The 12,553-nt window shown below is 44.1% G+C and overlaps 1 protein-coding gene across 3 annotated transcripts in view; it reads left to right on the forward strand.

Moving 5' to 3' along the window:
* Positions 1–1,028: 1,028 nt before the first annotated feature.
* The window catches only part of LOC104337743 (Golgi phosphoprotein 3), a 115,373-nt gene continuing 103,848 nt past the window's right edge, over positions 1,029–12,553 (forward strand). For all 3 annotated transcript variants that reach the window (XM_075446560.1, XM_075446562.1, XM_075446561.1), the window contains exon 1: positions 1,029–1,499. In XM_075446560.1, coding sequence (XP_075302675.1) covers positions 1,293–1,499 — 207 coding nt within the window. In that variant the 5' untranslated portion in view covers positions 1,029–1,292. The remainder of the gene's footprint in view (positions 1,500–12,553) is intronic.

Genomic DNA, 12,553 nt, shown 5'->3' on the forward strand with positions numbered 1-12,553 from the left:
AATAGAAATATAAAAAAATCAGAATGCCTCACAGTAAGTGGACTGTGAATAATTGGCAGGTCTCAAAAAAACAGAAGAGGAACAATCGGCAAACACTTGTGTGAGTGATTCAGACCCTCTGGGGATCAGTTTTGTCCATCTGGTATTCTTTTTTATCAATGATCTTGAAGAAGCTATACTGAATTATCACCAAGTCACATTAGCAATTATGCAAGAATTGGGGGTGTGGGAAATAATGGAGTGACTTACAAAGTGACTTCGAGCTCTTGGTAAACAGAATGCACCTAAATATATTTATATTTATAGAAATATTTTATTTATATCTGAGATACATATTATATATAGTATTTTTAAAAAAATCTATATCTCAATATGGCCAAATGCAATATGCTAATTGTGGACTAAAAAGTATAGGCCATCCTTGCATCTTAAGCACCTTTATTCTTTAGTAAAATATGTTACCTGGAAACATATATGAGATTTAGCCTTGATAAGTAGTTTTGAGTTTTTGGCATGCCATGCTCAAATGGGCTAAAGGTTTGAAAACATGCCTCATCGATAGCAGAGCCAAGGGACTCTACTTGGTTTAAAGTCAAGACTGTTGAGCTCCACATGCTCACCTGAGCTTAGTCGATGAGTATATATATATGAAGATATATTCCTAGGGGGCTGCACTAGCAATGAGACATGGTCTTGTGGCTAAAAATGAAAACAAGCAGACTTAAAAAAAATTAATTTAAGAGAGTGTACTACCCAGCCCCTGGGTTATGCCACGGCAGGCACTGGCCGGCCGGCCGGCCCCCCTCCCCTCTGCCCGGAGTGTGGGATTAACCGTCCTCCACGGCCCCGGGTAACGGTTAGTAACAGTCAACAACAGCCGGCACCGCCCGCACTCCCTGAGACCGAGGGGGCCGCGTCCCTGGGGCGCCCCGCTCCTATCTCCTGCCCCGCGGGGGGCTCCTCCCGCCCGCGGCCCTTTCCGGTCGCCCCCCCCCGCCTGCCTCTGCCACATCCTCCGCTGACATCAGCCCGCGCCGCCATATTGGAGGAGAAGCCGCCTCCGCCAGCTCGGCCGCCGCAGGGGGGGGGACACCGGCCCCCACCGCCACTGCCTCCGCCTCCCCCTGCCGCGTCCGAGACCCGCTCCCCATGACTCCCCCCGGCCGGTTGCTGCCCCGGTGCGGATAGGGTGGAGGCAGGAGTGGCTCCCGTCCCTTCTCCTCCTCCTCTCCCGAGCTGTTGCCAAATCCCTCTCCCCGTGGCGGGCCTTTGACCTCCCGCTGCCTCCAGCCATGACTTCCCTGACCCAGCGCAGCTCCAGCCTGGTGCAGCGCCGGACTGAGGCTTCCCGCAGTGCCGCCGCCGACAAGGGAGCGGGGGGTGGACCGGAGGATGAAGGCCGCCGGGACGAGCCCGGCGACGACGAGAAGGGCGACTCCAAGGAAACGCGGCTCACCCTCATGGAAGAGGTGTTGCTCCTGGGCCTCAAGGACCGTGAGGTGCGGCCGGGGCTGTGGCGGCGGTGCGGGGCTGGGGTGGGCCGAGGTGAGGGGCGCTGGGCAGGGGGGTTGCTGAGAAGTCCCAGCGGTGCTGGGGGGCCCTGAGGAGGGGGTGCCTGAGGGGACACCGGTTATTCGGGGGCTTATGGAGGTCGTTGATGGGGATAGGGAGCCTAAGTGGCGCTAGGATGCGGGTGGGATGGGGGCAAGGACGCTGCTGGGTTAGTGTTGCTGTGGGTTTGGGACAGAGGCGTTGCTGGGGACGGGGACTGTGATGTTGCTAGGGGTAGGGGCGCATGCTGGAATAGGCTCGGGAATTTGAAGGAGGTGGAGAAGATGCTTGGATGTTGGGCGAAAGGGAACATGGCGGAGATTTTGGATCGCCCTTTGGATGGAGGGTTCGCACAGGGGCTCTAATATTTGTAGCATCTCAAGGAAGGCAGCCTAGGGCTTGGGGGAAGACGGGGACCTGGAGCCTCTGACAGTGTTGGTGTCTGACTTGGAGGCCCTAGTTAGACCTGTGATATTTATACTCTTGTACTTACCCATAGCTTTAATGTGGGAGCCTTGTCTACTCCTATGTATTTTGTCAGACACAACTATATGGTACTTATGGGGGGTACTCAGATGCTTTAGAATTCTTAGCAGCCTTTTTTAATAAGACTTTCCAGACTAGTGCATGTTAAAAATGTCTTAAACTTCAGGGAGATACGTTTGACAAAAATGGGCTTTGAATAATGAGAAGTGTGTCAAAAGGAGAAAATGGCATTATTATGTAATTCTGTAATTTTACCGAATTTGTAGCTTAATTGGGTGTCATGATACTGTGAATAACAGTCATTGAGGAAGGTATACTTCTATCAGTGTGCTGAATTTTTTGTTTCATTTGACAGAGGTAATTAATATAAAAAGCATGCACACTGCAGAAAGTCAGTCCTGTCAGTTTATTTTGATGTGGTATATGGTGAAGCATAATATGCTTTTATTTTAGATATGAGTTTGAATTCATATTATAACTCATATCTACAATAATTAAGCAACCTGCTTTATTGTTGGTTTTTTTTAGTGATAAGTAAACTAATGAAGCCAGTTCCTGGATTTGAGTGGAAGTCTCTTAAAACTGTGCATGTTCATGAGCACAGAATAATGGGGGGGGGAAGCTGCTGTTACGTTCTTTGACTGTATGTTCCATCTAAAATAAATTTGCTGGTAGATAATGTATAGGTTAAAGAGTAGTTTTCCTAGTTCACATTTGGTTTTTAATGCGTGTGGGTATATCTGTATATATACCTGCTGCGATAACATATTTTATTTCTCTCTCAGATTTTGGCCATATTCTTGTAATCCCTTTTTTTCAGATGGACCTTGCTATGGGATCCTAATAAAGTCAGTAGATATTCACAATGTTGTGTTCTTCCACCTGTTGAATCTGAAGACTTGTGCGTATGCACGTTTCTCTTTCTACGTACCTGAATAGTTGCAGGAAAGTAAGTTAGGCATGATAAGACAGATATCTGGCTGCCTTGAGGAAGGTGGGATAGACTGGGTGATCTTTCAGCCCTTTTTTTTCCCCACCATGATTGTGTGCTAAATCTTCTGAATTTGTGGGCATTAAGCTGTAAAGATTTCAAGGCAGGGAATGTTCTGTCTGCCTAGAAAGAATATATGGTGCAAGTATTCCTAGTATATCAAAAGTTAATAGTTAACATTGGGGCTAAAAATCCAGCTTTGCACCGGTGTGCATCAAATTTTTAAATCATCTAACTTTTTGCTAAGTGCAGCAGTGGCAAACACTGCAGATAATTTAATATTTCTTTGTATGGAAAAAGGAACTAAGTGATTACAGTGGTATAGATATTCATGACTACATTGAGATTTTGCACTTGAGATGTCAGACAGAAAGAATGATAATGTCATCTCTAGGGTAGGGGTCTTATGTGCACAAACTGCAGCATACACTGTTTCTGAGCTTTGTTAGACATGAGTCACTAGGGTTTGTTTTGTGTCTGCTTATACCCTTCTGTCTTACACTATGTAAACCACTTTGTCTCTATGATTTTTCCCATTTTGAAACTGAAAATAAAACTGTAGATTCATTTTAAAAGATATTTTTTTTCTTTTCTTCTTTATTGTTCTAATGATAAGTAAGCAAAACTTAGGTACTTTATAGAATCATAGGTTGGAAAAGACCTCTAAGATCATCAAGTCCAACTGTCAACCCAACACCACCATGCCTACTATACCATGTCCTGAAGTGCCATATCTACATGTTTTTTGAATGCCTCCAGGGATGGTGACTCAACCACTTCCCTGGGCAGCCTGTTCCAATGCCTGACCAATCTTTCGGTAAAGAAATTTTTCCTAATATCCAATCTAAACCTCCCCTGATGCAACTTGAGGCCATTTCCTCTCATCCTATTGCTAGTTACTTGGGAGAAGAGACCAACACCCGCCTCGCTATAGCCTCCTTTCAGGTAGTTGTTGAAGAGAGCAATAAGGTCCCCCCTCAGCCTTCTCTTCTCCAGACTAAACAGCCCCAGCTCCCTCAGCTGCTCCTCATAAGACTTGTTCTCCAGACCCCTCACCAGCCTCATTGCCCTTCTCTGGACATGCTCCAGCATCTCAGTGTCTTTCTTGTAGTGAGGGGCCCAAACCTGAACACAGTACTCCAGATGCAGCCTCACCAGTGCCGAGTACAGGGGCACGATCACCTCCCTACTCCTGCTGGCCACACTATTCCTGATACAAGCCAGGATGCCATTGGCCTTCTTGGCCACCTGGGCACACTGCTGGCTCACGTTCAGCCGGCTCTCGACCAACACCCCAAGGTCCTTTTCCGCCAGGCAGCTTTCCAGCCACTCCTCCCCATGCCTGTAGCGTTGCATGGGGTTGTTGTGACCCAAGTGCAGGACCCGGCATTTGGCCTTGTTGAAACTCATACAGTTGGCCTCAGCCCATCGATCCAGCCTCTCCAGATCCCTCTGCAGAGCCTTCCTACCTTCAAGCACATCGACACTCCCACCCAACTTGGTGTCATCTGCATACTTACTGAGGGAGCACTCAATCCCCTCATCCAGATCATTGATAAAGATGTTAAACAAGACCGGACCCAAAACTGAGCCCTGGGGAACACCACTCATGACCGGCCGCCAGCTGGATTTAACTCCATTCACCAGCACTGTCTGGGCTCAGCCATTCAGCCAGTTCTTTATCCAGCGAAGAGCACACCCATCCAAACCATGGGCAGCTAGTTTCTCCAGGAGCGTGCTCTGGGGAACAGTGCCAAAGGCCTTACTGAAGTCCAGGTAGACAACATTCACAGCCTTTCCCTCATCCACTAGGCGGGTCTCCTGGTCACAGAAGGAGATCAGGTTGTTCAAGCAGGACCTGCCTTTCATGAAGCCATGCTGGCTGGGCCTGATCCCCTGGTTGTCCTTCACATGCCCAGTGAGCGCACTCTAGGATGAACTGCTCCATAATCTTGTCTGGCACCGAGGTCAGGCTGACCGGCCTGTAGTTCCCGGGATCTTCCGGCCCTTCTTGTGGATGGGTGTGACATTGGGGATCCTCCAGTCATCTGGGACCTCCCGTGTCAGCCAGGACTGCTGATAGATGGTGGAGAGTAGCTTGGCCAGCTCCTCCACCAGTTCCTTCAGCACTCTTGGGTGGATCCCATCTGGCCCCATAGACTTGTAAGTGTCCAGGTGGCATAGCAGGTCGTTAACTGCTTCCTCCTGGATTATGGGAGGTTTGTTCTGCTCTCCTTCCCTGTCTTCCAGCACTGGGGGCTGACTACCCTGGGAATAACCAGTCTGACTATTAAAGACTGAGGCAAAGAAGTCATTAAGTACCTCAGCCTTTTCCTCATCCTTGTTGGCAATGTTCCCCCCCCTGCATCCAATAAGGGATGGAGACTCTCCTTGGCCCTCTCTTTGTGGTTGATGTATTTGTAAAAACATTTTTTGTTGTCCCTTACAACAGTGGCCAGTCTGAGTTCTAGCTGGGCTTTTGCCTTTCTAATTTCCTCTGTGTATGACTTAACGAGACCCCTGTTCTCCTGTACTTATACATGTGGAAATCACAGAATCACAGAATAGTAGGGGTTGGAAGGGACCTCTGTGGGTCATCTAGTCCAACCCTCCTGCCGAAGCAGGGTCACCTACAGCAGGCTGCACAGGACCTTGCTTTTAATAAAGTTTTTACTTCCGATAGAATTGATTTCCCGTGACATTTGTGTGAGATTTTTTCATGACAGCAAGCAGAGAAAAGCAATATAGAGTTTGTAAAGTATAATTGTGAAACTACATGAAGTGTAAGGGAACGGCAAAGGCAGGTATGTGAGCTATAAGCTCATTTGAAAGCCAGTAAATTTAAAGCTGATAACATCCTTCCTTTGTATTGCAACAGGATAAAATAGTTGTGTTGAGTTTAAAATAAATAAATAAAATAAAGGAGTCTGAATTGGCTTAAGAACGTGTTTCCCTAAACATAGCTTCTTAGAAAAGTCAGTGACAGCTGCATTGATAACTTAGCTTTGAAGGTTTTTTTGGGTAATTTTATTTCTAATATTAAATACTGGTGTGTATGGCTTAACACTATGTAAATTGTATATATATAAAAAAAGGCCTCACATGTAAGGAGCTACCTCTTATAATTTTTAAGTGTAGATGGCAGTACCTTTACTCATAGGAGAGAGTTTTTCAGAAAGATTCAGGCAGTGATGGATTGATGAGTTTAGTGTTTCTAGGAGATTGTTGGATATTTATGTGAATCCTGCTTTCAGGATAGTGCAATGATTGTAACAACCACAGCAAAACTTTTGAGTTGTTGCCTGGTTGTTGCTGCAGTATGGGTTCAGTGATGGGAATGTTCAGCTGCCCTAAAATAAACACAGCACACCTCAGTCCCATTCTTAATGCTTAAACACAATTAACTGCATTTGCACGTGCTTCCTGGACATGGTCTTTTTTTTTTTTTTCCATTTGGCCTAATTAAAATGTACTTTGTGTATGTGGGCTGGTTGCTCTTTTTTCCACCGATGGTTCCTCTTCCGTTTGCATCTTCTGTGTATACATAACTATTTCTGTATTCCAAGGTCAAGATAGGTTTTAAGGAGTATGTGCTAAAATATGTGCATGCTTGCATAACATGACAGATGTGGTGTCCTTGGAGGAACAGGTAATATACTGGAACAAAAAGAGCATCACAAGAAAACCTACAACTTATTTGGAAACCCTTCAGAAACATGACTGGGAAAGGGAATCATGTTCATCCATTTAGAATAGAGCAATAGCCTGTTGCTACAGGAATAAAAAATACTTACTGAAATAAAATACTTTGCTTTATTAGGTTAAAAATAGTATTGCAGTAGGACAGGTCAAAGCCACAGCAAAAGGGAAGTTATTCTGTAGAACTACTGAAGCATCTGACGTCATCACTCCCAAAAGGAGTGATAAATATTAAGTTAGCTTATTTCAAAATGACAGCTAAGAGGTGAGTACAGGCCAGTTTGTTCATTACAGCTCTTCCAGACATCTTGTAAATCAGTCCCATGGAAAACTGAGAGGTTGCTAGGTGGCTGTGCTCTATAACTGTCGCTCCATTCAAGTTTTTTGTACATGTAGGGTTTTTTTATGGTTGTTTTCTTTTTTCCCTTTTTGGAGTTCTCAGTTCAAGTTGGGAATCTATTAAAATACAACAATGCACACAGCTGCTCCTGTCCTTTATACAATGTGCCACAACTAAACAAATTGAAGCAGCTATAGAGACACAGTACCTACTTCTGTAGTTGAGATAATTACATTTAGTAAGATAAAATACTTATTTGATCTGTAACCAATTCCTTATTTGCTGAAAGAAAATTCACATAAAGTACGCTGAAGTAATCATCATGTACTGCAGTCTGCTGCAACAGTAAATATTTCTGGTTTTATTTATGCTTTCGTTGGTGAAGACCAAAATGTCATTTGTGAGAGTGAGATAATGTTAAATCACTTTGTTAGGTACAGAAATTCTCTTGGATCTTTGCTACTCATGTTTGGCTTTCAGAAACTTAATTTACTGCTGAAGATTTAGTGTTACAACATAGCTTTTTGTCCAAATAGTTCATGTGAAGGTCTCCAGCTTATGATACTTTTTGTTGTATTGAAATAAGTTATTAGGGAGCTAGTTTGCCTGCTTCAGATGTGCTGTTTCATGTTGATCAGATTAGTGCTAAAATGTAGTTTCTTTATTCTTCTTACAAATCTGAGTAGCTGGATTTGTTACTGAATTTTATATTTTAATCCTGAAGAGATTTTTCTGAAAGGTGAAATAGGAATTTTGAAAACATTCAAAATATGGGTGGCTTTTTCCCTGATCTTAAGATCTGGCTTTGTGAAATTCATATTATGATGCATAAATCTGGGATTTTTTTGCCTGTGTAACAAATGATTGAGTTTTCAAAAGCCATCTTTGTATCTTTTTAGTCATTCCCCCCCCCCCCCCCCCCCCTTAAAAAAGTTTCAGCAACAACCTGAATGTCAACTCAAAAGCTCCCAATTTTTGCTGGAAAATTTCTGAGACAAATGAGTGAAACATGAAGAGGCATCTACTGGGAATTGACATTTCATTTGAATTTCAACATGAATGTGTTGAAACTTTTACAAAGGTGTGCTTTTTCTCAAATCATAGAATCATTTAGGTTGGAAAAGACCTTTAAGATCATCAAGTCCAACCGTAAACCTAACACTGCCAAGTCCACCACTAAACCATGTCTCTAAGTGCCACGTCTACATGTCTTTTAAATACCTCCAGGGATGGTGATTCAGCCATTTCCCTGGGCAAAATGTTCAGGGCCTAATAACAACAAAGTATATAATGCCTGTGATGAAAAATTCTTTCTTTCATAGTTGCCTACCTTTTTGGTCCTTTTTTAATTTCATGTCCATACATAAATTACAGGCTAGCAGAAGATAGGAGGTGTGGGAGGAAGAGTACCCAAATTCTGTGTGCTACAAGATGCAGTAAAGTGCCTCTTTACTGTGCTGCTAAGTAAATTCTGCTTTTGGGCTCTTTGGAGGACGACATGCTGATTTGGAAGCAGCACTTTGGATACAACTGACTTTGTGTTGAAATGGTGTTTATGTTTCATGGTTCTGCATGCAGCTAGTGTGGTTATCCCTGCTCTTACAACATGGCTAATCTGTAATCTATATTATTTATTCATGGATAACTTCGAGCGTAGTGTAGTCCCTTCTTTCATGTTAAGCTGTCTAGTGTAGGACAAAGGCAAAAACATTGTTAAAGCCTTTTTAGTGATACTTCTCAGTTTTTCTAAGTGACCTTAAAAAAGCAAAGCTGTTTTTATTAAAAAGTTTGCATGAAGTATATCTGAGAAAGCATTGCTGTTAATTGCTAGAAGGGAAGTAATCATAGGACTAGAAACCAACATTTCACATTAAAGAAAAAGTGGTATTATTTCAGGTGTTCTTTGATACCAAAGTAGTTCAAGTGCTGCAGAATTTATCTCAGTTAGTTAAGCTACATGTAACGGGCCTTCTTTGCAATGCTAAATTGACCAGGCTAAGTGTTACAGACAGTATATTCAAGAATAACTTTCCTACTCACAGAGCAAAAAATTACTGCAGCACATACTCACTTCTGTGTTGCATTACTGGGGGAATCGTAGAATGCTTTGGGTTGGAAGGGACCTTTAGAGGTCACCTAGCCCAACCCCCCTGCAATGAGCAGGGACGTCTTCAACTAGATCAGGTTGCTCAGAGCCCCGTCCAACCTGGTCTTGAATGTTTCCAGGGATGGGGCCTCCACTACCTCTCTGGGCAACCTATTCCAGTGCCTCACCACGCTCATAGTAAAGAATTTCTTCCTTATATCTAGTCTGAATCTACCCTCCCTTAGTTTAAAACCATTACCCCTTGTCCTATCTCTACAGGCTCTACTAAAATGTCTGTCCCCATCTTTCCCATAGGCCCCCTTTAAGTACTGAAAGGCCGCAATCAGGTCTTCCTGCAGCCTTCTCTTCTCCAGGCTGAACAGCCCCAACTCTCTCAGCTTTTCCTCATAGGAGAGGTGCTCCAGCCCTTGGATCATTGTTGTGGCCTCCTCTGGCCCCGCTCCAGCAGCTCTATGTCCTTGTGCTGAGGGCTCCAGAACTGGACGCAGGACTCCAGGTGGGGTCTCACAAGAGCGGAGTAGAGGGGCAGAATCACCTCCCTTGACCTTCTGGTCATGCTGCTTTTGATGCAGCCCAGGATATGGTTGGTTTTCTGGGCTGCGAGCACACATTGCCTGCTCATGTCCAGTTTTTCATCCACTGGAAGGATGGGAAGGGGAAGCTAGTCTGGAGTAAATGCGTGGCTCAGTTTCCTTTGCATAGACAACATTATCAGTCTGTTTTCTCATAACTTTTAGTAAAGAAAGAAAAAAAATAATAGTTTATCATGTGCCACTTTAAACTGAGTTTTTCCCAGCTTGCAAACATTTTTTTTCTTTTCTTTCAGAAATATTCATAAAATGTTACTGCAGAATGATTTCACATACACATTTCAGACATAAAAATTACAAGGTTACGCATAAAAACAGTGCACAACTGTTCTCTTCCTCAAAGTGCGTCATATGTAAGCCTGGATGAATAGGAACACATAGGTGTGTGGTACTATGACTAAGCTGTTAGTCTGAGTGCAGACCACTATTATGCATGTCAAGTTTTTCTCACCTCCCCCAGTATATCTTATACTAAAATATCGCATTTCAACCCTTCTTTTTTTTTAAAACAAAACCAAACCAAACCAAACCAAAAAAACCACCCAAAACATTACTCTGGAAATCCATCCACATTAATGATGTGATGCAAATCCCTCAAAATGAAACACTGATTGTACAGCTCCCCAGTTTGAAATAACACACTGCTTTACATAGTGTTTTAAATTGTGACAACTGTAGAAGAACAGGTAGGAGAGGGACAGTTGTTGTATTTGGGGGCAGATGCATTATATTTATAAGTCCAGAGGAGGGAATTGTAGTTTTAATGCGGCCTTGTTAGTCAAAGTCAGTGAAAATTCCACCTATTCTTTAGTCAGCCACTATTAGACCTGCTTTGTCTGCATTAGAAGGACATATCAGATTTGGGTTTTCTTACTGTTTTTAAAAGGAGTATACTGGGTCTGGCTGGGGTAGACTTAATTTTCTTCATAGTAGCCAGTATGGTGTTAGGTTTTAGATTTTTATAATTTTTAAATTATTTTTTTTCGTGAAAGCAATGTTGATAACACAAAATAGTGTTGATAACACACCCATGTTTTAACTGTTGCTGAACAGTGTTTGCACAGCATCAAGGCCGCCTCTGTTTCTCACTCTGCCTGCTCCCAGTGAGTAGGCTTGAGGTACGCAAGAAGCTGGGAGGAGGGACAGCCAGGACAGCTGACCCCAACTAATCAAAGGGATATATACTGTATAGTGTCACGGTCAGCAATAAAAAGGGGGGGGGGGAATTGATAGGTGGTCATTGCTTGGGGATTGGCTGGGCATCAGTCTGTGTGTGGGAGGTGATGAGTGAATGTCTTTGCATCACATGTTTTTTTGTTTTGTTTTTTTTTTTCACTTCTTATTCCATCTTGCTGGGGGGGGATTGGGGGAGCAGTTGCGTGGGACTTAGCTGCCAGCCAGGGTCAACCCACCACTAGGAGACACTAAATGTGTGCAAGGTTTGTGTTGTAAGCTTCTGGTTGTTGTATCTAGGCAGGATGTGAGCTATTTTTCTGATCCTGCTATATTTGCTTAATGCTGTGGGAAGCCTTGGTTTTTTTGAGTGAAATATCTGATGTGGAGGATTTAAGCACCAGTTCTAATTAAACATTCCTTTCAAATATATGTCAGATTTTATGCTCAGTGACAATAGCTGGTAGTGTAGAAATCAATTTGCAGGTTATGGAACAAATTAACTACATTTTTTATTTTGCACAAAGTATGGAGAATAGAGATTGGACCGTGATGGAAGGTGTCTTTGCAAGAACCGGACAAATATTTGAAGTCATTATCTGCACATGTATACACTTAATCATGGTGAAAGTTAGGCTTCTAAGTTTGTCTTTTCATTCCTAAATGAACAGTCAGAATCTCAAGTGTTGATTTGTTCAGGGGTCTCTTAAGGGTTCAGTTTTTTGCATGTGTTAGTTGCCTCCTCTTCAGCAGTTACGTTTTTTAATTAACTTGATTTTAGTGAAGAGATGTGTCTCTGTAATGTATGCCTCTGTACATGCTTGAAAAGCTGGTCAATAGCATTTGGCTTGTGGTGGGTGGACCTTGGCTGGATGCCAGGTGCCCACCAAGCCACTCTATCACTCCCTCTTGTCAAGTGGACAGGGGAGAGAAAATATAATGAAAGGCTCGTGGGTTGAGATCAGGACAGGGAGATCATTCAGCAAGTACCATCATAGGCAAAACAGACTCAACTTGGAGAAATTAGTTTAATTTATTACCAATCAAATCAGAGTAGGATAATGAGAAATAAAAACAAATCTTAAAACACCTTCCCCCCACCCCTCCCTTCTTCCAGGGCTCAACTTCACTCCCAACTTCTCTACTTTCTCCCCTCAAGCGGCGCAGGGGGATGGGGAATGGGGGTTGCGGTCAGTTCATCACACATTGTCTCTGCCATTCCTTCCTCCTCACTCTCTTCTCGTGCTCCAGCATGGGATCCCACCCACAGGAGACAGTCCTCCATGAACTTTTCTAGCACGGGTCCTTCCCACAGGCTGCAGTTCTTCACTAACTGCTCCAGCATGGGTCCTTTCCATGGGGTGAAGTCCTTCAGGAACAGACTGCTGCAGCGTGGGTCCCCCACGGGGTCACAAGTCCTGCCAGCAAACCTGCTCCAGCATGGGCTCCTCTCTCCATGGGTCCACAGGTCCTGCCAGGAGCGTGTTCCAGCGCGGGCTCCCCACAGGGTCACAGCCTCCTTCAGGCACATCCACCTGCTCCTGCGTGGTGTCCTCCCTGGGCTGCAGGTGGATATCTGCTCCACCGTGGGCCTCCATGGGCTGCAGGGGGACAGC

Source organism: Opisthocomus hoazin, chromosome W (assembly GCF_030867145.1).
Source record: "Opisthocomus hoazin isolate bOpiHoa1 chromosome W, bOpiHoa1.hap1, whole genome shotgun sequence".
Lineage (NCBI taxonomy): Eukaryota > Metazoa > Chordata > Aves > Opisthocomiformes > Opisthocomidae > Opisthocomus > Opisthocomus hoazin.